At 41.3% G+C, this 27,125-nt stretch overlaps 3 protein-coding genes across 3 annotated transcripts in view; all 3 read left to right on the top strand.

Annotated features, from left to right (window-relative positions):
* The first annotated feature begins 137 nt into the window (after positions 1 to 137).
* On the top strand, positions 138 to 9,189 carry tatdn1 (TatD DNase domain containing 1). The gene is made up of 13 exons (XM_080786858.1): positions 138 to 237; positions 1,695 to 1,763; positions 2,819 to 2,868; positions 3,023 to 3,086; positions 3,381 to 3,521; positions 3,923 to 3,965; positions 4,093 to 4,178; positions 4,476 to 4,516; positions 5,334 to 5,410; positions 5,996 to 6,066; positions 6,381 to 6,507; positions 8,082 to 8,648; positions 8,739 to 9,189. The coding sequence occupies exons 1-12, from the start codon at positions 153 to 155 to the stop codon at positions 8,182 to 8,184; spliced, it is 957 nt and encodes a 318-aa protein (XP_080642984.1). The 5' UTR covers positions 138 to 152; the 3' UTR covers positions 8,185 to 8,648; positions 8,739 to 9,189.
* Positions 9,190 to 9,939: 750 nt separating this feature from the next.
* Positions 9,940 to 18,637, top strand: rnf139 (ring finger protein 139). The gene is made up of 6 exons (XM_080786965.1): positions 9,940 to 10,297; positions 11,863 to 12,518; positions 13,076 to 13,223; positions 13,882 to 13,988; positions 14,231 to 14,482; positions 15,332 to 18,637. The coding sequence occupies exons 1-6, from the start codon at positions 10,132 to 10,134 to the stop codon at positions 16,133 to 16,135; spliced, it is 2,133 nt and encodes a 710-aa protein (XP_080643091.1). The 5' UTR covers positions 9,940 to 10,131; the 3' UTR covers positions 16,136 to 18,637.
* A 958-nt stretch (positions 18,638 to 19,595) lies between these two features.
* Positions 19,596 to 27,125, top strand: part of tmem65 (transmembrane protein 65) — a 32,011-nt gene continuing 24,481 nt past the window's right edge. Inside the window, exon 1 of the mRNA XM_080787835.1 lies at positions 19,596 to 20,515. Within this exon, the coding sequence (XP_080643961.1) occupies positions 20,230 to 20,515 (286 nt within the window). The 5' untranslated portion in view covers positions 19,596 to 20,229. The remainder of the gene's footprint in view (positions 20,516 to 27,125) is intronic.

Here is a 27,125-nt window from a genome sequence, read left to right as displayed (position 1 = left end):
CAACAATGACAAGTATACTTTTAAACACATTACATGAGAAGAACATTATTTTGTATTTTGTGTACGTGACAGTTATTTTCGAATCATGCCAGGTGATTAAACAGAGGAAGACGTTTCTGCAGTGCGCGTATACTACAACACATACGGTGTGCATGTTGAAAGCTGCTGCATCTGTGGTTCTTTTTAGAAGCTTTGCTCAATCAAACATCAGTATCATGGCTCGACACAAGTTCGTTGGTAAGAAACTTAATGATACAATTGCAAGAGTTCTAAATTAAGGTGAGACACCCCAGGTGAAATCATGATTTTCCATTTTTTTTTTTTTTTGCTATTTTGCTTCCTAAACATGTTTTCTTTCAAACTAAAGCAAAATACACATTAAAAATACAGATTTAGATGTTTAGTTGGATAGTTTATTTTAGCCAATGACAGCTCGTTTTTCGGGGTGAAAAGCCACCATCTCTATTTTCATGATTGGTTGTTGGTACAAAGGAAGTGACCATATTTGGATCAGACCACAGTCAGCTTGAGGTCCAGACCTTTCCAATGATATATGCCATTATATGTTGTTGCCAAGGTTTGGATGAGATATTTTGTCTCAAAATAGTGGCTTCAAATAAAACGTTTTGGAATTTTACAATACAAATCTTTAAAGGCCGTTTTCTCAAAATGAGTTTTCCTCATACTTGGGACAAAGAATCTCCACTTCAGTTGAACTCACATACACCAAACTTTCCAGTCTTATTCATAACTATATTCCGCAGACATTTACACATGGATTTGTTGATATATCATTCACAGTCTGATTTACATCACATTTTATACCAAAAAAATGCCGAAAATTGGGTTTTTTATGCCTGTTGACACTATTTTCTGATTTGTGGAGTGATAATTAGAGATATCAAAAATCCCATGTGTAATTTTCTTTGTCTCTAATGTGTCAACAAAATGAAATGATAATTTTGAACCTGGCTTTATCCGATCTTCAGATTTATCGTCCCGAAATGTATGCAAATTAGCGCATATAATGCCTAATTTGCATATTTAAACATATAATTTCAGAAAACTTGTAATACAAAAAATCTTAGTTTTAATATAAGTAATCAACTGGAGAAGTTTCATTGTGATAGCTATTATTTAACTTTTTTTCCCTATTCACCTGGGGTGTCTCGCCTTAAAGCAAACAAGCAAACTTAAAGTGATTGTGGTAGTGATTAGATCGGCTATCCTGCAACATGTACAATGTGCTTAGTGCTTAGTGAGTTAGCTTGCTTGCTAACAGGCTCAATGCACTGAAGTTACAAGTTACAGTACACTACAGTACAGTAGCCGGTTAAGGAGTAATAATTTATCGACATGCCTCTATAATGATGTATCTGCTCACCCCACTGACCCCAGTCTAAAAAAACGAGTCTAAATGTTTGGGCTACAATGGAGGGTATTGCAACTCTAGATTCACCCCATTATTTAAAAAAATTGCGGCTAGATCCCAGTCTACTACTCAAAATACCATTACATTCTCAGCCTCAGTCATTGACTCATTTACACATGAATAACTGTAGGCCTACAACAGTAAAGCTAGTTGGTGGTTAGCAGAGCTATGGACCAGAGCTGGTGGTAATGGTGTTGTACACTAGTACTACTGTACAGATCTACTGTATATTAATGATAATGATGTCTCTCTCCCTCCACAGATATCGGTGTGAATCTAACTGATCCTATGTTCAGGGGGTGTTACAGAGGATCGAAGAAGAGTCACGAGGGTACTTTTATTTCAACTTTATATTGTCATTTTTTGATTGAATATTCTGTTATCAGTTTGAAGAAAAAAGCACAGGGGAGTACAGTTCAATACACGGTCTGCTAAGAGAATGACTTGTTTCCATTGGGGTCCTTCATATTCAATTAATCAGAACATTGCAGCCACGCAACAAGTGGTCTTTGAGAGTAGAGTTGATGCATGATCTACAAACTATTTGCATCCATGATCTACAAACTATTTGCATCCATGTTGTACTTGGTTGTATTTAGGCTGGATAATGCATTTAGTTAACTTTGAACATGTTTAGGCTAATGTTGTTAAATGAATGCCCTACTTCAAGCAGCAAAAATAACACATCTGCAGTCTCACGGTGACAATATGCTGAATAATGTTTTACACCTGTTTTACACATTTTACTTTTATATTACGCAAATCAGATTTTTCATTTCCCATCCTGAATGATTGGCTAAGATTGGAATCTAAAGTTTGCAGGAGTGGTTCGCTTTGAACAAAATGCCTGAAATCATGAACGCAGCGACTCCACTCGCTCCACTCTATAATGACTGAATTCCGTACATTGCTGGCCCACAATAACCTACCTGGCCTGGCGGAGGCCTGTGCTCCGAGCAGAACTATTTTTTTAGTTGCACCTTATGTACAGCACTGCTATATTGGACCTTGTATATTTTATTTGACTGTGGCTTCCTGTTTTTTGTTGTTCTGTTCCTTTTTTATTCTCACTTCCCTTCTCACTTCACTTCTAACACTTCCTGTAACTGTGCACTGCATAGTGTGCCATTTTGTGAGATAGCACAAAAAATATTTCACCCCAGTCTTTTACACCTGTTAATTGTGTGATGTAAAGTTGATTCTAGTCCAAAAACACTGTTTATCTCATAATGTCCACAGACGAGGCTTAATTGAATATGCTAAACTGTGGTCGAGTGTGTTCCCATGGCTTTGAATGAACTAGTATGATGTTGTAACTTGCAACCATCTGGTCCTGAAGCTCAACTGTAAACTACAAATTGAAACAGATGTGTTTTTTTTCTCTAGATGATTTTGATCAAATAATTGAAAGGGCCATCAATGTTGGTGTCCAAAAGGTAAGATGTGCAGTGTGTTCATGTACCATTTAATTCTATAAACATAAAATGAATCACAGGTGCGAAAACTGTGAATGGCTTTCCGGACTTGCATGTACCTTCAAAACTACCAGGGTGGCTCATCCCTGTACATACTGCAATGTCCTCTATACAGTTTATCATCACAGGAGGATGCCTGGAGGACAGCAAGGCGGCCCTGAAGTTGGCAGAGACCAGAGGTAATACCAATGACCTGGTTGGCACGACCATATGCAGTACTTACTACCTACATATACATATTCACATTGTCGAGAAAATAACCTGTGCTCCAATGATCGGTTAATTTGTTCAGTATTTGTAAAGCACAGACACACTTAATCACTTTCACTATCAGCTTTTGGCAGTTTGGCAAACACTGGTCTAGCTACAATGTGAAGGACATCCTCCACGGCAGTGTCAGTCCCTCACAGTCTTACTTGTGTTTTAAATGATAAACTCGTGCTTGTTGTGCTTTTGTCTAACGTTGCTGACAGATGAGTTTTACAGTACAGTGGGTTGCCATCCTACACGCTGCAATGAGATTCTACTCGTACCGGAACAGTACTTGGCCGAACTGACAGAACTGGCAACAGCACACAAAGGAAAGGTGGTGGCCATAGGAGAATGTGGACTGGGTTAGTAGGGTATACTACACACTAGCTAGCACATTTGCCACATGATGTTTTATAAACGAGCTACTTCTGGTACAAAGGGAGCCAGTGTGGCATGAATCTTAAATTATGGATGTTTTGTCCTGTCTTTGATTTATTTTTGTTAGAGCCTTTACTATTATTTCAAATAGTTGCATAACAATTATTTATTGAATTGGGATAGTGCACATGAATGTACATATCAGCATTATACATGAATGTAAATGCTTTCAATGTAAGATTTTGTGTGGACCACTACATTTGGATACTTTTAGTTCCACCACATCAAGGTGTCATTGACCAATACACATGGCTGTTCGCCCTCTGCTGGCTGAAAACATAAAACACACTTTAACTTGCCTGCCTCTCTCTTCTCACTGTTCCAGATTTTGACAGGTTGGAATTCTGTGCAAAAGAAACCCAAGTTACGTGAGTTTATCATCCATTATTTCAGTTTTAGTACACTGGCAGATTAACAAAATATTGAACTATAAAAGGAAGAGCTGAATAAATAAATACATGGATTGAATGGAAGTCATTGCCTTTGGCTCTTTAGGTGCTTTGAGAAGCAGTTTGATCTGGCTGAACAGACCAAATTACCCATGTTCCTTCACTGCAGAAACTCCCACAAGGAGTTCATTGGTATGTGTTGGGCACCACATTAATGTGTGATGGAGAATTGAATTTGAAAGTGTGTGTGTGTTTATAATATAGACTGATGGACTAAGTTATGTCCTTGACCTTAGCTGGTATATCATACTTTATCTGACTTTTTCGATGACATACATTATGTATCAGCAGTTATGCAGCCAATGAGTAATCAAAAAATATGGCAGATCTGCAAGCTCAACTTGTAGATCGGTTATAATTATATTAGTATTAGTGAAACTGTGTTTTGATTGAATTTGAAAGTAATTTATTGTCTCTTTACTTTGGCAGATATCATGAAGAGAAACCGGCACAAATGTGTTGGAGGAGTGGTAAGAAGATTTAGACTGCAGGTCGCAGTTAACTATGGAATCGTGCATTTCCCGTCAGTGTGTTGGTTGGTTGGTCACACCTTAGAGTATATATGAATAGAGACGGTACCGGATTTCTCCTCCCATCCACTTGCATTAAGTTGCTCAAAAGCGCATGAGGCGATTTCACTCCTCCTTCCGGGTAGGAACAGAGTGCATTCTGGGATTCACGTATGAAACAGCTGCGTTCACGTCATCATGACCGTGCGCAATGATAGTCAACGGACCAGCGCGTTCATGAGTTTGACCCAGCGCTGCAATACTATATTTGGCTACTATGTCCATTTCACCTCAGGGTTTCCTCCGGGTGCCGTCTCTATTCATATATACTCTTAAGGGTCACCCCCAGGCACGACCATATATGGTCATGCCTTGTGACATCACATGACATCATCATCCCTGATGTCATCAATGGTAAGCCCATATATGGAGATCCCTGATGTCATCAATATTGGCCAGCAACGATCTACATCTGATCAGTTGTAGATCTGATCTCCGCGACCTCGCCCATGGCCATACGTTCACAAACCCTAGTATGTACTATGTTGACCCGAGTCTTTGAGTTCTTCTTTCTTCTCTACACCAAATCTCTTTGTCGAAAATAGCAGACCAACAAGATCATGACACAAATGTGACACGTGAGCTTGTACATCTGATATGTTTTGCTATTTTCACGAAACGTCTGCCTATTATGACATTTCCCAGAATATCGACACTAGGATTCGTATGGTTAAGTGGCCCAATAGTAGAACCATAAGTATGTTCAATTTACCTTTAGGTTCACTCATTTGATGGGAGTGCAGAGGATGCTGCTGCTCTCATAGACCTGGACCTCTATATTGGCATAAATGGATGGTGAGAAGATATTGAGATGTCATAATACAAATATATATATATACATATACATATACATACAAATACTTAAGACTTACTTTAAAAGCTATTTAACGTGCAGCCAGAATTGAGGTAGCGCTTCTGTAAAAGGGGAACCTACTTTGCTCTAAAGGTAAAACATGATCTAAATGGGAAGGTTCAGCTTGGGGCACTGATGTTAGTACTTAACACTTGACTCAATGTAATACTATTGGCTGTTTCTCAACTGGCATTCAGTATGATCACTTTGTCACACCTAAAACACCCATTAATAATTGTAATAGCTGCTACTGTTTTGCTCACAGTGATCGTCTACAAACGGAATCTACAAACGTTTGCTAGGGTTTAGCTAGTAAGAACACTGCCACTGTTACATGTACCCATGGTAGCTTAGGACCAAATATCCTGTGCCTCCTTAGCTCGCTTTGATAATATCTTGATTGGATATGGAGCAGGCCAGTCTTCAAAATGACATTAAACAAAACGATACCAGTATATTGATGCTACAATAAACGATACTATTGCCAAGAATACTATTTAATGTCCTGTTCTCTCTATTTGTATCAGCTCCTTGAAAACAGAGGCGAACATTGAAGCTATGAAGACCATCCCTACCGAGAGACTAATGATTGAAACGGGTGGGTGTGCCGAACAAACTGTCATGTAGCAGCTGTGAATTGTATGAGACAGGGAGTTCTGTTACTGTACCTTGTCAACACCATTGTTTCAATGAACAGGAGTACCACAATGGAAACAAGCCCCTAGGGCTTTTTGTGTTATCCATTTTGCAATATTTGTAATATCGTGCCACTGCACTATTTGCAAACTGTTAATAAAGTATCAATCAACTTTCCCAGTTCCAGAGAAGGTCCAAAAAATGTTAATTAATTAATTAATATGGAGAACCCATTTACTTTCATTGTAAATATCTTAGTGTTTCATTGTTTTCTAGATGCTCCATGGTGTGGTGTGAAGAATACTCATGCAGGTTCTAAACATGTGAAAACTACATTTTCCACCAAGAAGAGATGGGAGGCAGGGCACTGTATTAAAGACAGGAATGAACCTTGTCATATAATGTAAGTACAAATTATAATGAGTTTTGGTACTCCACATTTATATTTTTTACTATGTTACTGCTCATGTAATGTGTCACGTTAAATTAATTATTAGACTAATAATGTATTTAGTTTAATCTTACTCCTGTACCAAAAAACATACTAAAGTAAAAGTATTGTTAATTTAGGATAATAATAAGTAGTCATCCAAATAATTACTTTAGAAAGAAAGTATCAGGTACTCCAATACTTAATACTTTATTTTATAATGAGGGCTGATGATTTAAATGTCAAATACACAATTATGCTTGTCTTTTCAAATAGTGTTTTGAGATGGGGATATGCCGACAATTACATATTCCGGGTGGCAGTGGCTCAGGGGTAGAGTGACCGGATGGGAACCGCAAGGATACAAATAACAAACGAAATGTAGCCAAATGTAACAGATAAAAGTAGAAGTAACATATTTTCTACTCGAGTAAAAGTTACGTTTGTTGCATTAAAATATCCATACAAGTATAATTTATTAAATGTAACTTGTTGCTACCAACCTCTGCCAGTGAACATTTCAAACATGCAAGTACGTTGGGGAGTCATCAGATCGTTAGGGCGTGCACGACCGCACGTGGTCAGTCTTTTTTAACATATTCAAATGAGATGCGTTGGTTTTATGGACTATATTTAACAAATATTAATTTATTGTACAGATATTCTACTGTTCGGTGGCTGTTAAGTTCTTAGCTTACTTATGATCCTTGATGATATATTTCTATGTATTACCATGTGTTACTTGTTCTTGCTTACTGTAAGTCGCTCTGAATTAACAGCGGCTGTAATATAGCTAATAATATGTATGACATGTGACTTTACCACAGAATAAAGGTCTATCTATACAGCCTATATTGATAGCCATCTATCGATAGACAGACAGACATACTTTCTGTCTGTGAGCACAGCTGTCCTGTGCTCTCATTGACTGTAACTGTAAAGCGCTTTGGATAAAAGCGCTACATAAATGCACCATTTACCTTATAACGCAGGGGTATGGTCGCAACTCGCAACCCTGTTCATACTGTATGATGTCCAGTCAGCGAGAAAATAGTTTAACTAGACAATCTACATCGACACGTTGTGAGCTTGTAGATCATCTATTTTAACTATTTTAAAATGTTTTAAAATATTAAATGGCAAATAAGTTTAGGGATAAGGGTTCAGGGGTGGCGCTAGATATAGCAGATGGTGCCCTATTTTCGCCTGTGCCTTACTCCTTATCCCTAAACTGGTTACTGCTTTTTAACCTTTTTACTATTTTGAAAAACATTTTTGAAATAGTTCAAATAGCCAATCTACAAGCTCACAAAGTGTCGATGTAGATTGGCTATTTGAAGTATTTTAACATGTTTTTCAAAATGCCGTAGTAGAAAAAGGCAAAGAAGTTTAGTATAATGGGTAAGGCACCAGCGAAGATAGGGCCCCTAGCCTCCCATGAGTGAGTTAGTGGATATCTTTGTTACTTTGGTTGTTTCAACATGTGAATTAATCAGGCAGCAGCCATTCAGAGAACCACTTATAATAATGTATTACTTGTATTCCAGACAAGTTCTTGAGGTGATGGCAGCAGCCAGGAATGAGGATCTGACAGAGCTGGCCAGCGCAATCTACAACAACACTATGAAAGTCTTCTTTAGCTCAAACTGAATGAACTGATTGAAAACTCAGCTGCCATGGAGTCTTGTCATACACAGCTTCAGTATACTGTACCACTTGAACTGTTAAACTAAAAGAAGAGACCATTGATTGCTCATAAAAAGGATGGGTAAAGTTCGTGCCATATTAATTATGCCAGCTCTCAAAGTTTAACAATATATGCATTATTGGTTTCTCACTTCCAACCTTGTTTTGAGGTGTAATGCTATTTTTTTTATTTTTCCAACTTGCTTGGTTTTTATTACTAATAAAAATCCAACCTGAGAGGAGACACTTGATTGCGGTGCCTTTTGTCTGAATTAATATTTTGTGCCTTCTAGCCTAGCTTTGAAAGTTGAGTAGGGGCTATAGAAGGTATAGTTATGCAGGTAGGTAGGTTTTCATGTTTAATTCAAGGACATCATATAACTATCCCACTGAAAGACAAAGGAACATAAATAAATGCCTAATAAAATGTTGTACAAACAGGGCAGAGACCTGCTGGACATGTTTTCACTGTTAATCTCTCAGTCAAAGAAAGTGCTGTGGAAAAGAAAATAAACTAGATTGTTTAATCCATTTGCTCATACTTTATGACACTAATAAAGTAAGTAGGCCTAAGACATTGAAATTCAACATTTACAAAGTTAGTCAGGGTTATGATTTCACCCCATTCCATCTGTTTCCAAAACAACTAGAGGGGATGGCTGTCTGGATGATCAGTGGTCTGCTCTGAAGAGATGATTAACTTTTGGGTTGAAAAGGTTGAACTCACATTCGAGGCAATCATTAAAGGTGAACAGCTATAAGTAACTTGGATGGTTGGATTTGGAATCATCAGCCTGCAAAAGATCAAGATTTACTTTCGGGTCAAAGGTCAGAATAGAATGATGGGTGGATTTTCATGAAACATGGGAAAAAGCAGTGGTCTAGCATGAAGAAATTAACTTTTGGGTTGCAACAGTCAAAATGACATTGATGGAGGATACGTGCTCTACTGAATGCAGTGTGCGAGGTCCCCCCCCCCCTATTCTTGATACAGATGCTTGATTTTGCTTGAATATACAGTTAGATTAGATGTCCTTAATATTCCAAAGGGAATATTCATCCTGTCAGTATATGGCCACATAATAAATAAATACAACTCAGTTAAAATGACCAATGTGATTGAATTTTTTTTTTTAATGTGGCATTGTGAAGACAATTCAATGTTTTCAAAAAGCTATAATGGACCTGGTGCATAACAGTGGGATAACAATACAAGTGAATACTTCAGACAATGGTTCACAAACCTTTTACGGTAGTTCACGACCCAAAAGAGACATCCCCAGGACCCAAACTAGTGAAAAAGATCATATGTGAATCTTGTGATGTATTGTAAGCTTGTTAGATCTGCTATTTTCACTACTTAAAAGTATTTTAAGTAGTGAGAGAGATTCGTCAGAATCGAAAAAACCCTCTACGAGAATCTAAAATGTTGGGCTAGTTTGATACCATACCAATACTATTAAGTACATTTTTAATTCCGTACTTTTACTTGTAATGTAAGTACTTTACTAGTACTACTTTTCCCACGACAACATCGACTAAAATATAGGTTGAGAAGTTGAGAACCATGGTTTCTAAAACAACAGGTTTCCACCATGAGCTGCTACGTCACGCGCACCTTTTGACGGCGGCCCACCGCCCACCTTAGAGCCGCCCACACGTCACATCCCAAGAGGCTCACGGCTACTTCCGCGTTCCTCGCATAGCAACAGGAGGTTTAGAAAAGAGTAGTGGACTGACTGGACATACATGATGGCGCTCGGCGGGGCCTCCTCCGTTAAGTAACGACCGGCCCACAGGGGGCCAGGCAGGCGGACAGAAACCGAAACTATTAAGCGGAGAACACTCGGACGTGCGTTCTGTCATTTACATGGGGACGACAACACCGGAGGAGCGTTGAAGCCCCCCGGCATGGCGTCGGCTCAGATCCGGATAGGCCAGCAGGCCTTGGTGGCGCTGGATGTGGCTCTGCGAGTCCCGTGCATCTTTATTATCGACGCCATTTTTAATTCCTACTATGACCCTGGATCGGGAACCTGGGCCGGGACGGCGGGGAACGTGTGTGTCCGTGTCCTGGGTAAGATGACTGGCTTCTTGTCAAGCGTAACGTAGCCTACGCGGCACAAAATGACAGCAACACACACAACTAGCAGCCTGTGTGGCTAAACTCCTACTGCTAATAGGACTTCATCGCGCCGCGGTCACAAACATGACGTCATTTTAAACGGGAGAAAGTGTCGACGCTGCTCGTGGCGTCACTTTCTTCAGGTGTAAATACGAGATTTTTGTCCCCGGCGACGCTTTTAGTTGTCGAACGGACGGGTCTGAAATCTCTGAATGAAGCTACCGGCTTGCGTGGCTCTGCTCTTTCTTGTCAGCTGTCATTGCATCGTCAACTAACTAATGTACACTGACTGACTGACTATACCCCGACCACAGGGTTACCAACCGAAATAGAACGAACAAGAAAACAGCCTGTCTGACGTAGTAATAACATAGATTCCCATTTAACATGTCATATCTTAGCTAGCTGCCTGTGTGTGTGTGTGTGTGTGTGTGTGTGTGTGTGTGTGTGTGTGTGTGTGTCCGTCCAAACAGCTAGCTGGACAGGTGTTGTCAGTGCTAGTTAGTGCTTGTGAAATATAGACCTGCATGTTTACTTTGTAAATATTCTTAAATAATGATTATGTTCATATGCCTTTATGCAATGGCTACCAGGCAGCTTAATGTCCTTTGGTACAGTGACTGTCTGTCACAGTCAGTGTTCTATAAACATGGTCATAAATGGGATTTGGAGCAGTTGATTTCGTTTTGGTCGTTCTGAGTAAACACTGTCAGGCAAATGGGTACAGAGGCTACTGACTGATAGAAGCAAGTGGGTTAGGTTACATAATGTGTGAGTTTCCCGTTTGAACAGTTACTAAACCTTTGGACAGGCCATGATCTATTTAACACACATGCAAGACAGACATGCAGTAAAATTCAGAGCATGTACTGGTCTCAGGTTTGTTCAAAATAACACTGGAAGCTTTCATTAACTGTTGTATGTATAATTTGTAGTGTGGTAATATATAATTATTAAGAATAAGATAGTACTACATGCTATGTCCCACAAACAGATCTTTTATTTTGTTATGAGAGCAGCTCATTTTATTTTTACATGCTTTTCGTTGTTCCAGGTATGCACTTTTTCCTTGATAATAAAACTTTTGACAGCCACATTTCTAGATTTACCAGCATTTGTCTGGTTGCTGTTTTTTTCCCGGTGGCTTGGTCTGGTGCAAGTTAAACATATATGCTGTTATTGCTCATCCTTCCTCATTCAATTAATTCAAACCTTTATTGTCTCCACCAGGCCGAAGGCATGCGGATAGTATGTTTTGCACTCTGTCCGTCTATGGACAGCTAATCTCTGGCACCGCCGGCTTGATTATTTACTCGAGTACACAGTCCAAGTACAATTTCATTTTCTGTGATACAACACAAGTTTAGAAGCAGTTGCAGACGATGGTAATATCCCATCAACTGCCTTAAAAATAAACCAAAAATGTACCAGTGTTTGTTTCGCCTGTCAGTCAAGAAGGCCAAACCACAGGATGCAGTGCTATAATGATAAACTACATTTATTTTGTATCTCCCCAGGCATTCTTGTCTCCAGCGTGGTGCTGGTGCTCTCCCAGAAGGCCTTGTTTAAATTCTACACCCTCTTCTTTGCCGTCATGCTGGGCGCGGCGGCAGTCCTTCTCAACTACTATGCCACCTCCCACATCGACTTCTACAGCGCCTACTACAAAGCCGCACTGGGCTTCAGACTGGTGCCTCGCAACGGGCCGACGCTGTGGCTGGGCATGGCTGCGGTCCAGCTCCTCTTTGGCGTGGGGTACGTCTTCCTACTCAACCTCCATTCGGCATTCGCTGCTCTGGTGGTGCTAGACATCATGATGCCCCTGTGGGGGCTCATTATAGAGCTTCCCGTGGACGTCAGGCAGCTGGTGGCGGTGTTTTCTGGCCTTGCGCTAGCCCTCAATACGTTCATCTGCCTGGCCATGAAGCTGAAGTGGTTCTACTACTCGTGCCGGTACGTTTACCTGCTGGTGCGGCACATGTACCGAATCTACGGGCTACAGCTGCTACTTGAAGACACCTGGAAGAGGATCCGTTTCCCAGACGTGCTGCGGGTGTTCTGGCTGACCCGGGTCACGGCCCAGGCACTGATCCTGGTCTACGTGGTGCAAGCGGTGAGGAGAGAGAGCGGAGATGCTACGGGAGCCACAGCAGACAGTAGTTCTGACCCACAGGTAAAGGCCAGGGAGCTACATGCTGTGGTGTCATTAGACACTGTGCCGGTACCGCTCACCTTTTAAGGACTGGACAGGGTACATGCCTATTAGGGGCATTGGGCACATAGCCTGGTCAAGCAATTTCTTTCTCGTAGATTTCAGAGTGTGATTTTATATATGCATTATTATAAGCTCTTACTCTGGGCAGTGTAAGGAAACGTTATGGACGTTAAGGAAATGGTATGCTCTGTTCAGTCACTAATGTAACCCAGAAATAACAAGCCACAGGCAACAGGCAGGTACATTGCAGAATTGACTAGATACCTTCAGTTTTGTACAAGCCACACAGTGGTTATTGTTTTCTGTTCTTATGGCCACAGACTGTGGAACAGCCTCCAAGACCTGCCATTTGTAACCTTGCCTTTAACTTTGATTTATATTTACCTTAAATAAAAATAACATTTGTGCGTTTACTTTGTTTTACTTTCATTAGAAGTATAATGTTTGAAAGGAAAAGTGCTATATAACTACAGTTTGGTTGATTTTATGGATTTACTTCTATTGTTTTGCTACAGGGCTACTTGCTGAGCTGGGACGTGTTCTGGGACCTTTCCAGTAACCTCATCATCTCAGGATGTGACTCCACCCTCACTGTGCTGGGGATGAGTGCAGTCATCTCCTCAGTAGCACATTACCTTGGTCTCAGCATCCTGGCCTTCATAGGTGTGTGTGTGTATTGTAATATGCCATTACAATACAGTACACTAATCAAAGCATCCAGGCTTTAAAAGTATTGTTTGTTTATTTGTGCTGCATGAGAGCAGAGTGAAAGTGTTATACATCTATATGTTGGGAAGGAGTGGTGGGTGTGCGCAATGAGTGTAGTTCAGTTTCATAGTTAGTAGTAGTAGATTGGCTTATTGTAGGTATCAGCCAGATACCGTTTTTCAATGTGCTAGACCCCTGGGAGATGGCTTGCTGAGGTTGAGCGCAACAATACAGTACCATCAGCTCCCAGTACTTCTTTACTTACTTACTTTCCACACCCAAATGAAACCCATGACATTGTGGTCAAACCCGAAAGCCGAGTGCTCCGACTGCGCTACCCGGACACATGGATTAATCAAATTAACCAGAAATAAATATTCAGCAGATGAATCGATTGTGAAAATAATTTGATGCCCTACTTTGTGCGCCATTGTTAGGTATTTGTGTAGAGGAGGATGACGGAAGTCCTTAAACATAAACCTTGGGATTGGTTGTGGTTATAATGGGGTAAATGTTAAGCTTAGGCACAAGGGGGAATGAATACAGTCAATGGAGGGTCTTCTATGCTATATTGTGGTGACAAATATCTATGATGTCATCTGGTCTCTGGCAGGTTCAACAGAGGAGGAGGACAAGCGCCTGGGATTTGTGGCGCCAGTTCTGTTCTTCATTCTCGCTCTGCAGACAGGCCTCAGCAGCCTGGACCCTGAGGAGCGCCTGGTATGTTGTTGTCACGGTTATCCTTTTGATCAGTATTTTCATGGTAAACATTTATCTGGGATCTTGACAGACTGGTTCATCAGCTGGGATACCCACCACAACAAGCAAGGTGTCAAGTGTATTTCTTTTCTTATGTGGAAACTTGAAAGCCACTGTAACTTAAGTGTGCCTTTTACTGACATTAAACACACAGATTTGTTTAGTATCAAAGTTTTAATTGTATGTAATGTTTACTACCATAGGTCCGTCTGAGTAGGAACATGTGTCTTCTCCTCACGGCCATCTTGCACTTCATCCATGGCATGACGGATCCCGTCCTCATGTCCCTGAGTGCCTCTCATGTGTCCTCGTTCCGCCGACATTTCCCGGTGCTGCTCGTGTCACTGGCGCTGTTCATCCTGCCCGTGGCACTCAGCTACGCCCTCTGGCACCATTACGCCCTCAACACCTGGCTCTTTGCGGTCACCGCCTTCTGTGTGGAGCTCTGCCTGAAGGTAAGCATAGGGGTGTGTCAGCACATTTCAGTTGACTTTTAAGATGGCAGCTTGTACGAATATGTACTCATTTATACCTGTAAACTTGTGATGTGACAAATTAAGTTGAAAGGTAGAATACAGTCCTTCCCTTAACTCACACCTTTGTATTACGTAGTTCTTCCTGATCAAATGAATGATGCACCATTTTGGTTTATTCTTAACATACTGTATACACAACAAGCACTACTGAGTGGATGGCTTCTGCAATGTAGCTAATGTTTACTCTCTCTTGCCATCTCCCTTTTCCACAATGGCTGTAGTGTTCATTATGACCTATTTCTACATTGTACACAAGGCGTACAATCTATAGCAAACTGTCTAGCAGCTGTTTCTCTTGCTCCCTTCAGTTCCTCCCACAGGGAATCGTGTTCATTGTGGTCAGTTTACACATTGTCCTGTGCTATTTGACTTGTGTAAATGTGTAACTGTCTCTTGCTCTGCTGGGATGGTTTCTCCATTATAGCTTTTCTTACTCTTACCCATTCCTGTCATTGCTCTTGGCCATTTGTGTCATTTTTACAGAATGGCTCTGTAGGAGCCTAGGAGGCAAGTAGGGTAAAGAAGTACATCTGCCATATTTGTGGTGTTCACGTTTTAATATCCAACTTTAATTTTACAATGGAAACCAAATGGGTTAGATTAGGCTGAAACTTTGGCCAAATTTTGAGTCATATGTACATTATAGGTGGCTGCCTCACAGACTTCCCGTCCCATGAAGTCTGAGATCCACAGGGAAGCTACAGCTTGTTTCATATTGTCATAGACTTTTGATTCACCCTGATCTTATGTATCCTCACTCCATTCCAGGTGGTGGTATCCCTGACAGTGTATGGTTTGTTCATGGTCGACGGCTTCTACAACGTCCTGTGGGAGAAGCTGGACGACTACGTCTACTATGTGCGCTCCACGGGCAACGTCATCGAGTTCCTGTTCGGTGTCATCATGTTCGGCAACGGTGCCTACACCATGATGTTCGAATCTGGCAGCAAGATCCGCGCCTGCATGATGTGCCTGCATGCCTACTTCAACATCTACCTGCAGGCCAAGAATGGCTGGAAGACCTTCATCAACCGACGCACGGCCGTCAAAAAGATCAACTCGCTGCCCGAGGTGCGCGGCGGGCAGCTGAGGGACATCGAGGACGTGTGCGCCATCTGCTACCAGGAGTTCTCTGCGTCGGCACGGATCACGCCGTGCCACCACTACTTCCATGCGCTGTGCCTCAGAAAGTGGTTGTACATCCAGGACACATGCCCAATGTGCCACCAGAAGGTCTACATCGAGGAGGAGAGCCGGGATCACGGTGCTTTCTCCAACAACAACAGGGGCTACGCCGAGCCGCAGGACCCGGACGCTGAGCCCGACGCCGCTGCGCCTCCCGGAGCGGACGGGGAGGACGAGCGGAGAGGGCAGAGGGCCGCCGAGGCTCTGGACCAGGAGGGAGGGGAAGCGGCCGCGGAGGCCGCCGGCGGGCTGTCGGAGGCAGACAACGAGCTGCTGGAAGACAATGACAGTATAGAGTATGACGAGGACGAGTGGGGGACTCAAAATGGAGGCACGCCCATAGAGGAGGACTATATAAATGATGACACAGACTCTACTGGGGACTGACCGTAAAAAAAGAGCTATAGAGAGAATTATAAATATATCTTTATTATATTTAAGTTTAAAATATGAGAAAAAAACAACTACAGCATCTTCATGTTCTTGAATAATGTCAGGGATATCACTCATGTTCTCTCTTTTTAGAGTTTTTCTTTGATTTTAGGGTTTTGCTCTTTAAGGGCTTGTGGAAGGTGTAACTGCTGCTCTGATTCCGTGCATGCAAGCGTGTGAGTATATTTGTGTGTGAGGTGTGCAAGTACTAGGGCTATTGTATTGAGATCTTTTTTTTTTACAGCATGGCTTTATAGGACAAGCTGTCTATGAGAAGGCTTGACTTGGTCTGTCTGTGTATCTGGAGCTAATCTCACAAACCGCTGACTGGACCGATCAGCACCAAATCTATTGTACACACTGCCAGTAGGCCAATGAAGTACACATTTCTTCACATTCTTTTTTTGAAATGTTAAATTTTAACTGGGCTCGGATCGGGCTTATATGCCCAAATTTGGAGTCATACGTCATCAAAGATACGTAGATGACTGACGTTACAGGCATGCCACATGATACCACGAGATTCACATCATACCACGCCATTGGCCGTTCCCATGTGGATCTCGAGATCCACGTGATTCCATTATTTATTCTGATGGTCAATCTGAGAAAGAACTGGAGCCTTTGTGATTTGGGAAGTGGCATAATCAGTATTGCAATTGTCATATTTTGTTTAATTTAGGCACTAACCCTAGAATCTGCACACTGTGTGTGTGTGTGTGTGTGTGTGTGTGTGTGTGTGTGTGGACCCCTGCTGACTAGATAATGTACGGGATGGTCTTAAAGCGGCAGTTCATGTTATATTGAGAGAGACGGAAGCCTGATTTATACTTCGGCATCACAGACCGAACATAGCTGGTCTATAAGCTCACAATGCGCCTCGATCTGCGACACGTGGTGAGCTAATAGATCTGCTACTTTTAGGCAAAACGAAAGAAAATAAATAGATGGAAAGAATGAAAATGCAAGGAGGTACATGGGGGTGTGGTTTGAGAGCTTGGCATGAGTGAGAGAGTGAGAGGTGTGCGTGATTAAAAGTGAATTGCTACTGTAATCACCAATATACCTCTATCATTACTTAACTACTGGTCCCTTGTGTGACCTGGCTTACACTTGTGTACGTTATTGTACATATAATAATAAAACAAACGCATCAATGCTCTTTCCCTTATGCCTGATTTGTACCTAGTTGTGTGCCACTGTGGTGTACACAAATACCTGCTCTACAAGCTCACAGTGTTTTGCAGTGCGAGGTGTTGTGACCTTGTAGATCTACAGTTTTTGGTAGAGACAACGGTACACAACCAAGTATAACTCAGGCTTTAGACTAAGAAAAGGTTGTATTTAAAGGAGTGTTCTTCAGATACTGATATTGTTCTCATTATCTTCACATCAGTGTTTAAGTGGTCAACTCTTTTTAAGTTATTTTTCAGGATTCAAGATTTGGCAGATGTGAAGACTTGCATAATTTTATTTGAATTTTGTGGAATCTAAAATGGTATATTTCAGTATAACGGTCCTCATTGGAATGTGGCTATTTCAAAAATATAGTCAAGATCACACCATCAGCCAAGGCCTTATATTAGGTTGTCTAATGTCGTTTTTAAACTAAGTATCATCATTTGATTTCATTTTGTGGATCAGTCGGTATGTCTGAGTTGGTGTCCTTGTCTGAGATGGTGTGATCTCATTGGGGAACAAAATCACTGAACTTCTCTGGAAAATCTGCCAATGTCTTTGGTCAGGGTTCCTACACATACAGTATCTGGAACGGCTATAAAAGTATGGAAAGCTAACTTGATAATTTGAGAAATTAAAATTACATATTAAAATTGATTCAGAATTAGATGTAAAGCCATTGTGATATTTTGTGGAAAATTGTCATCAAAGTAGAGACATTTGACATAATCAATAGCCTTGTTGCACCGCAACCAAAACAAGCCACTGTCTTCTAAATCTTTAAAGATAAATTCATATGAAAATGAACAGTAGTACTGTGTAGGAACCTTGACAACACTGTTCTCTGATCATTGCATTTCAGCTGTTATAAAGCAGCTCAGTCGACGTTATCCCCCTTCAGTCTGCAGGGCTTGATTTCACTGACGCATCCATAACTTTTCAAACTCAACCCGTTTGAATGTTTAAAGCTATTTTGTCCATAGCGTTGACTTTAAGCCAAGGCATCTCAAGGGTTTGACCACAATGTTGTGTTCATTTTTGTTGTAGACAGTCACTGATTTGAGGAGTTAAGCTGCAAAGAATCACTCTTGTTCTGAAAGTGAATTGCATCTAATTTGTATTGAAAAGCTGTGCTTTTTTGGGGCGGTTGTTTCAGTGATGAAGGATCTTGATTATTGGGGTTGGGTAGTTCGGAAAGCTTTTTAAAAGGTAAAAGCTGTTTAATTTTGCCTTTTGTTTTAAAAAGAGATTATGTAAATAAAATAATCTTTGATATTGTTTTTGTGTCCCTGTTGCAAACTATATCTCACCTGGATTCAAACTAATGCACACTCTACTTTTTGGCAGTTTATCTGGTTCAAAGACTACTAAACAAATATGCACATAAATGGGCACAAGTACATTTTAATTATAATCATATTTCACGATACAAATCACTATCGCAGTTGCTGAAGTGCTGTTTATTTATTAGTAGTAAGTAGCCTTGCCGAGCCATGAGGTCCATAGGGCAGGAGCCTATCTCCTGTTTCTGTAGCGTGCGTGAGGCAGCTTGATGTACAAGTACACCCCCTGGATATGATGCTAGTATGTCGCAGGGACTTACCCGCAATCCAACTCTTGATGCTGAGTGTCAAGCAGAGAGGCTATGGGTCCCATTTTTAGAGTCTTTGGTATGAACCGGCTGGGTCATCAGGGCGGACACCACAAGGCCACTGAGCTGGTTACACAAATCTCATCTATTGGTTTACACCAATAGATGGTGCCATTTCATCAATATGAGGCTGAGCCATAGCTATTAAAGAGCTTAAAAGGGGGCTTGTTCTCAGTTTGTACATTTTCCACAAATTTACTTAAATACTTGGGAATTTAAAAAAAGTGTATTTTATTTTATACATTTAATAAATGATAATGCAGCTCCACGATGATGCACGTTGGTAGGTACTGTGTAGTGTGTAGTTGCGAATGCAGTGAGCACTTACTATGAGACCTAGTAGTAGTAGTAGTAGACTAGTAGTAGTGGGCACTGTGGGCAGCTGTGGTGGAAAGCCTGGTGGGCGAGGTTAGTGTCCATGCAATCTGAGAATCCCATCGTCAAATATTCGGGAAAACAGCGCCTCCCCTGTTGTTCCTCGAAATTTGACGCGAGGCAACATGAAAGCCTGGGTATCGAGGCTAGTCTTGAGAGTGTCCATGAGGCTCTGGGGGCGGAGCAGCAGCAGTCCTGCAGGAGACATTCAAGTCAACACTAACAGAGTTTACAAGCAGTATGAGCGGTCAACATTGAGGACTGGAGTGAGTGGAGGCGCCGCCGGGTAATACTTTATTATGGCGTTTTAATAGATTTAAAAAGCGGTGCAAAAACACGCGATAGTTTAATAAGGATCTAATGCTTTGGGCATTTGATTCCGATAAAGATAATTTATCTCGGCGTGTCGCATGTGGCTGTCAACATCAAGTGTTGTGGATACTTAGCATGTAGCTAACTGCCCCCCAAAGCCAAAGGCGATAGTTTAAACTCTCTTCTGCTTCTGTCAAACAGTACAGTAGAATAAGCATTCTGTTGGGACTAGCAGTAGGAGACGCTGAGTAGCTGGACCATGGACAACTAGTTAGACGATGTCCATGGAAACGACTGGAAATAGTTTAGGAAATGTCCTGGTACAGTGGTAGGATACCAGACTCAACGAGGCTCAACTGACTTTTAACGGGTGACAGTCACAGTCAGCCGGCGGTGCTGTTCAGTTTGGAGGACGGTCGGCGACTAGCTTTTTGGACTCAAAGCAAAAATAAATAAAACTATTCACATTATTTATTGACTTTAAATATATCGATTTTATTTTTTTGACATTTTGCTAAACCAAAACCCCACTATGATAAAGCTGTGTTTACAAAGAGCCATCCTCCGACCCACCGCTGTCAAACAGCTGTTGTTGGCGGCTCGATCTCCGCCTGTGACACCGGGCGCTGTCGGTGGTGTCACCGGCGTGGTGTCCCATGTCCCGGGCTGTTGGATGGGGACGCTCGGCAGGAAGGAGCCCAAGGAAACGCTCAACAATCCCAAGAGCGCCAAGGAGTTCATCTACCGACTGAAGCCCAACGAGAGGACCTGTCTGCTCAAAGAGCTGCAGACTTTCGAGTCCGTGGCTATTGCACAAGGTGAGAAAACATTAACCACTACCATGCAGGTGAAAGGTGTATTACTGTATAAAATCATGGCATGTCAATGGCATTACGGTTTAATTTAACTACGAATGGAACCAAATGGTCCCAAGGGTTGGTTCCATAGAGTTTCCATTTGTAATAAACTCGGTGGTTACAGATGGTTTCAATTAACAACAGGGTTTTACTGAATTTTAGTCTTCAAAGTTGTGCTTTATTACATCTTGTGTACAGGCAAAACTTATTTGTTTGGCCTTCAGACAAATGCAGCAGCATAGGTAACAATAATAATCCTAAAAAAGAGTGCAAAAAGAGCATATAATCCTGACATATTAACAGCATTTTTTCCAGTTCTGTGGCTGTGCCCTAGTATGTGCAGGGAGGAGCCCACTGTTGTGTGAGTCACCTTCCATAATCCAAGGCATTCTTCTGTCTGTCAGAAAGAACCATCCAAATTTTCCATTCACCATGGGAGGGGAAATATTTCTCAGCCAAAGGATGGTCCTAAATTTAGATTTACATGCAATGCCTAGCCCCGCAAGCAGAACCCAAATAAATATGTAGGGTTCCGAGAGGGGCTAATGCAATGCCCTGAGTTGATGCAACACCTATTCACACAAGTGAAGCTTGTTAAGCTACATACAGTAAATGATTGTTATATTTGTTAACTTTGGCTGACTGTGCCTGGCCAATTACTCTCTTCCAAATCCCATTGTCAACTTTGTCAAGTAATACATAATTAAAAGGATCTCAAAATAATAATTGGCTAATTAATTAGGGATAATTTTAATTCATTATCGAAGTAACTTTCCAGTTGTTCATCTTGTGTGTCTGCTGTCTGCATACTTTGGACATTTTACAGCTGCTGTGGCAGCAGTGGACATTAAAGTTACTTCTTCTTTTCACTGTTAATGACTCACTCAAAGTGCAAGAAACCTTGCTGTCACATGTTGTACTATGGTCAGCATTCTGTCTAGAATGCCACACCCTACTCATGCTATAGGTAGTAGGTACGACACGACACCTATAGCGTACATTTAATTCACATGGGCGTTTTAAAAAGGATTTCTCTAACAGCATTGCAGTATCCCCTCCCTGTATCTCCTCCTCCCCATCTCTCTCAACTGTGTTTGTCTTCTTCTACATGAAACAGAATGTACTGGCTTCCTTTTCTTAATTATTCATCTTCACAGTGGAAATTCTGGCAATAATTCTAATACATATAAAGAAGTGTATACCCAGAAAAGTGTTTTGGATGTCAGAAATGCCATTTATGTAAGAAAGTTAATTTTAGATTTACAAATCAGTTAATTATTTAATGTTTAGCTTGGCTACAGGGAGATGTAGAAAAAGCAATGTACTTTGAACACCAGCAATGTGCTGGATCCCAAAATAATTGCTACGGTATTTGGTAGCATATCAGTGCTGCCCAGTTTATCTGTGAGACTTAATGAGGTGTGTGGTGGTGGTGGTAGGAATTCTCACTAATGAGCTGTACCTCAATTTTGATTTTAAGTTATTAAGACCTGAGGCCATTCTCCAAAGGCCTTCTAAACTTTAAAGATTTTTTGCTTTTTAAAAACGAAAGAATAGCAGAGGTACAAGAGGTACGAGCTTGCAGCGTGGCACGAAGTGACACACCAAATTGTGATTGGCCAGAATGAGATGATGTATGATGATAAGAGCGCCCCTCACTTCACACGAGTGAGAGTTTGTTTTTAATGATATCCAATGAAAAAACCTAAAAGGACACGAATGCATTTGCGGTTTTAATGAGATGATGTCCAAAAGATGCCTGCACACAAACAACTGCTTCAAACAGGACTTGCACAATAATTAACTGCTCCAAACATATATTAATCTGCTTGAGAAATTTGGAAGGTTTCACCCTTTGTCAAGTCCCGCCCGTGGTTGTGCCCCTCTTCGCACCCATTCGTTGCAGTTTCTTGGTTGGACAAAAATACTTTCTCTCCAATCTCCATCCACTACCATTGTAGCTCTGGTCCATAGCCTTACTCATGGACCAGAGCTACATCCCTACCTGCTTTCTCTGCACCATTTAAGGCCGTTTTCAAATGTAAAAGACCAATATTATTATGAAGAAAACAAGACGTTAAGACCGCTAAAACAAATAGAATAAAGTTTACCTTCAGAAAAAGCGTTGTTTATGGCTTCTGAATGTAGGTCTTTTAACATGTAATGTCTATGTATGGAGTGACATCACATCATCACCACTAGGTCTGGAAAGGGGGCATGGAAAGTGGGCGGGGATGGGCTGTGAGATAGGCCTATTTTCTCTCTGGAAATATTTTGTACCTAGCCTCGTTTCCGAAGCTAGGTACCAATCAGAAGGATGACAAATGGTGAAATTGGTTTCAGTTAGTTAGCGTCGATAGATTTATCCTTGAGCAAGACACTGAACCCCTAACTGTCCCGATGAGGTGTGAGATGCACTTTTCACCTATGGTATACGCAAATTAATGGGGTGCCAGGTTGAAAGTGGTTAGAGTCACATGAAAAACAGGGAGGTGGTAGCAATACAAAATTGCCTGCCTGACTGTGGGTCTGTGCATATGTAGGGCTCCATCTTGCGCCACCCTAACTACGGTAATTTGTCATTTTTTACTATTTAAAAAAAAAAGTTAAAAAACCTTTTAAAATAGTTCAACTAGCCGATCTACATAGAGAAATTGTGAGCTTGTAGATCGGCTATTTGAACTATTTTAAAGGGTTTTTTTAAATAGTAAAAAATGGCAAATTAGTTAAGGGATAAGGGGTGGCGCAAGATATAACATATATAATATAAAGACAGATTCAGAGAAGGGGAAGAGGTGTGGCTGTGCAGTCAGTGGCAACCCATGGCAACCCATGGCATTTCCTCTGGGTTCGTTCCTATGTATGTGATGATATGTGTGCTCACTCTTCTCCCATTTCCACTGATCCAGGCAGCATGAGGGAACGTTTCTCTGCTGCTTTCTTTCCGTTCCAAAACATAGCTTCGGAGCTCTGTGGTGGTGGGTGCAGCTGCAGCACGTCTTCCCCAGCTATTTATTTGAGTTGTCATTAGATTCCGCTCACTGAGGGGCAAATGTTTAGCACATTCTGTGATCACACCATGTTGTCCATCAGATGCTTGATGGCTTATCACAGGGAACATTTTTTATTATGGGTTGCCCAATGTGGAGGTTTTTTATTATTATCACTCATCTCATCTGATTCGACCTGCGGTTCAGATTCTCTTCTCCCTTCAATCACTGTAGTGTGCAGGTACCGTCGAGCCAGACACTTGACCTTCAGTCGCGGCAGAGGATTTGTAGAACATTTGAAGAGGCCTCGTTTGTCACTCACATCGTGCTCATACGTCTGCAGTGAAATTGTTTTGTGGCCAGCAGTAGAATCTATGGCTGTACCTCAGTCAGAATATTGTTTTTTTTGTCACTTGATCACTTAAATAGTAATTACAGGTAACGCTGGCAATATTTTTTATCTATTCTATCGATATCATCATGATCGATTATGACAGTAGGTACAGTCTATGATTTAGGATATTGTAATCTTATACCGTGTTATTTTTGGTTTTAATCAGTCACAATCACATTAGCACTATTTATGCTTTTTTCCAAGAAGTAAAACAAATGGTAAAATTCAAAATAATTCCATCTAGATATCGAGGTACTTTGGTCAAAAATGTGATATTGGCCATATTGCCCAGTCCAAACGTGTAAAAGAGTCTATATTTTTTGTGCGTGCTCTCAGCTTAGCAGTTACAGGAACTTACGGGTTAGAATACATGGAAGAGAGAACAGAGGATTTTGGCAGCTTTCTGGTGTAAATGTATGCCAGCACATTAATGGAACCAGGGCATTGATGACATATACTGCATGTCGTACTTTATCAGGCAAAGCTTCCAGTGAAGGCTGCTAAATAATATACATACAGTAGCTACTCTGCTGTGCCTTGTTGTAGTAATGATAGAGTAGCTATTTATAGTTATCTCCTTCCTTTGGTCCTGTATACACACTTTTCCCACTGCGGCCAATTAAAATAATTGTATGAGAATCTGTAATATTGTGTCTCATTGCGACTAGACAGGGTGGTCAACCTAATGTAGTTTAGGCTGTTTTAAGTAACGAACGATATATTGTATATCTTCAAGTCAAAAGTCACACTTGTGTGAAGTGAGGGGCGCTATTATCATCATACATCATCATACATCACATTCCGTGCTTAGCCAATCAAATCATCACATTCCGTGCTCAAACGGACATACACAAAGTTGTGCTCAAAAAGAAGAAAATACTGGAAGAGAAGGGAAATAATAATTATTTGTCTTGAAAATAATTGTTTAAAAAATCGTGCCGTGAACTTGATTAGAATCGAATTGATTAGAATCGAATCTTGAGTTTAAGTCCCCTTTGTATTTCATCATACAATGCTATCATGCAAAAATGGGAAATTGTTGATGTACAAGGTCACACAGTGTCACACCTATAATGATACGACCAAAATAGGGATGGCAGCATTATGGGATGGCATTGCATGTGATTATTCTGATTAATATATATATTTTCCACTCTTCTAGAGTTTGGGTTCAGTAGTGGTATACATGGTTAATCAGAGCTCCTCTCCATTCAAGGTGAGACTAACCCTGTCCCTCAGCTATATAAGTGACTGTGACAGTGACTCTCCTTCTCGAGTCGCTCAATTAACTGAGCTTACTAAAGTAACCCGAAGTTAATCAGAGCTTCTCTCCAAGAAGCGTCACTAATACTATGGGGAACATACGACTCCCGTATGACCACCGCCAGCTGACGATCCAAGGCCCCCCTCCAAAGTAGACGCACGTACATGCACGCACCTGGTACTTACGCAGCACGTGTGCCATCCTGGAAGTGCGACAAGCATAAGAGCTAACGCTTGGTAGCTAAGAAACCTTAACTGAGGAGCTGACAGTCGTGGCTGACTTGTATGCTCCGGGAAGGGCTGATGGCCAAGCCATCTCATGAGTCATCAGTAACAGACACTCAACGTGTAGCAACTCCCAGCACCGCATAGCCTAGGTCTTGACGGGGATGACCAGTTTGCCACCACACACACATCCTGGATTGGGACACACATCGCAAAGGCCCAGGATGCAGACACACCTCTAGTGGGGTGAGCTCGTAACCCCTCAGGGATATGGATGGGCTCTGGAGAAGGCCGCTAAGACAGTGTAGAGGCCAGGGTCTCGCCCAGTCGGAGAAGTAGCGAGCAGGCCAGGCGTCGTTCTAACAAAGGTCTGACAACTCTATGTTGCAAGGCGTGAGGCTCCGGGAGCTGCAGTAGGCCGCGTGGGGAAGAAGTAGCGGCTGGTGGCTGGACCCCATAGTGACCGCCTTCTCAAGGCGCTCAATTCACTGAGGTTACTAAAGTAACCTGAAGTTCCTGAGAGACATGGAAACTTATTGTTGAGAACCTTTAACCCAGGGTACCAGTAATATAGGGTAGCACTAAGCATATAAAAAGAAAATACACCAATGATTTTATAAAATTAAGTAAAGCTGTGGAAGCTCCATGTACCTTTTCTATTCCTCGTTCATTTAAATGTTCTAAGGCCTTCATGCTTTAGGACAGGACACATGTGACACTGGTCACGAGCTGGGGATCAAATTCATGATGCTACTGTTATGCAACTTCCGCATTAGCTGGTTGAGCCACCAGAGTGACACCATTTATCCACCTTTTATATCCGATCCCCACAAGGGGAAAAAATCTAAATGGAGTTTCAAAGTGTGAGAGTTTTGTATTGTCTTATGACAACTCCTTCACCCCGAACCTCACCATAACCACTTATGACCTTATATACTTTGTTGACCAGAGTTCCCCACCCCAGGGCTCAGTCTGGGCGTTGTGAGCTTGTAGATGTAGATCTGCTATTTTCGCTGAATGTTCGTCCCAGAATTTTACTCTAGGGTAATGGTTCATGTGCTTTTAACTTTACCTCTAAGGGGGTTGTCTTGCAGGTAGTTAAAGCAAGCACACATCGGTTTGCGCTTGACATTTTTGAACAGACAGACCGACCATCAGAGTGGCTTTGTTACATTCCCTTAGGTCTACGGGTTATTAAAGGATGCAACAAGGCTGGAAAGTGAACTGTAGTTTATTCACCACACTTTAACAAGGTTATATTTCAAAAGAAGAATACAATAACTTACAAGGGTATAAATATATAAATATAGGAATATATATATAAATATATCTATGTTCTTCTAGACAACCATGACGTGCTACTAGTATGATAGTTTAGTGGGTTTCCAACCAAATTAACAAACAGGGCTGAGCACTCTGCTCGAGCCGAATGTTACAACTTAAAGATGTTATTTCAATTATATAATGACCAAAAATGGCTGTATGGGGCAACCCAGAGAAACAAACAAAAATTGACTATACCTGATCTACGCAAAAGAACCCTCTACCTAAACCTAGCCAACAAAAGGAAAAGAAGGGTGACAAATAATGAGACTATATAAACTACTAGCTGCTTGCAGCTATAAAAAGAAATGCTACTCTGCAGCACTAATGATGTCTCCCACTCATGTTTATCCGGGATGTGTCTACAATCTGACAG

The sequence above is a fragment of the Protomyctophum bolini genome, assembly GCF_963924005.1.
Source record: "Protomyctophum bolini genome assembly, chromosome: 17".
In the NCBI taxonomy this organism is placed as follows: domain Eukaryota; kingdom Metazoa; phylum Chordata; class Actinopteri; order Myctophiformes; family Myctophidae; genus Protomyctophum; species Protomyctophum bolini.
The sequence above is the reverse complement of the archived record's forward strand: the minus strand, read 5'-3'. Positions and strand labels throughout refer to the sequence as shown.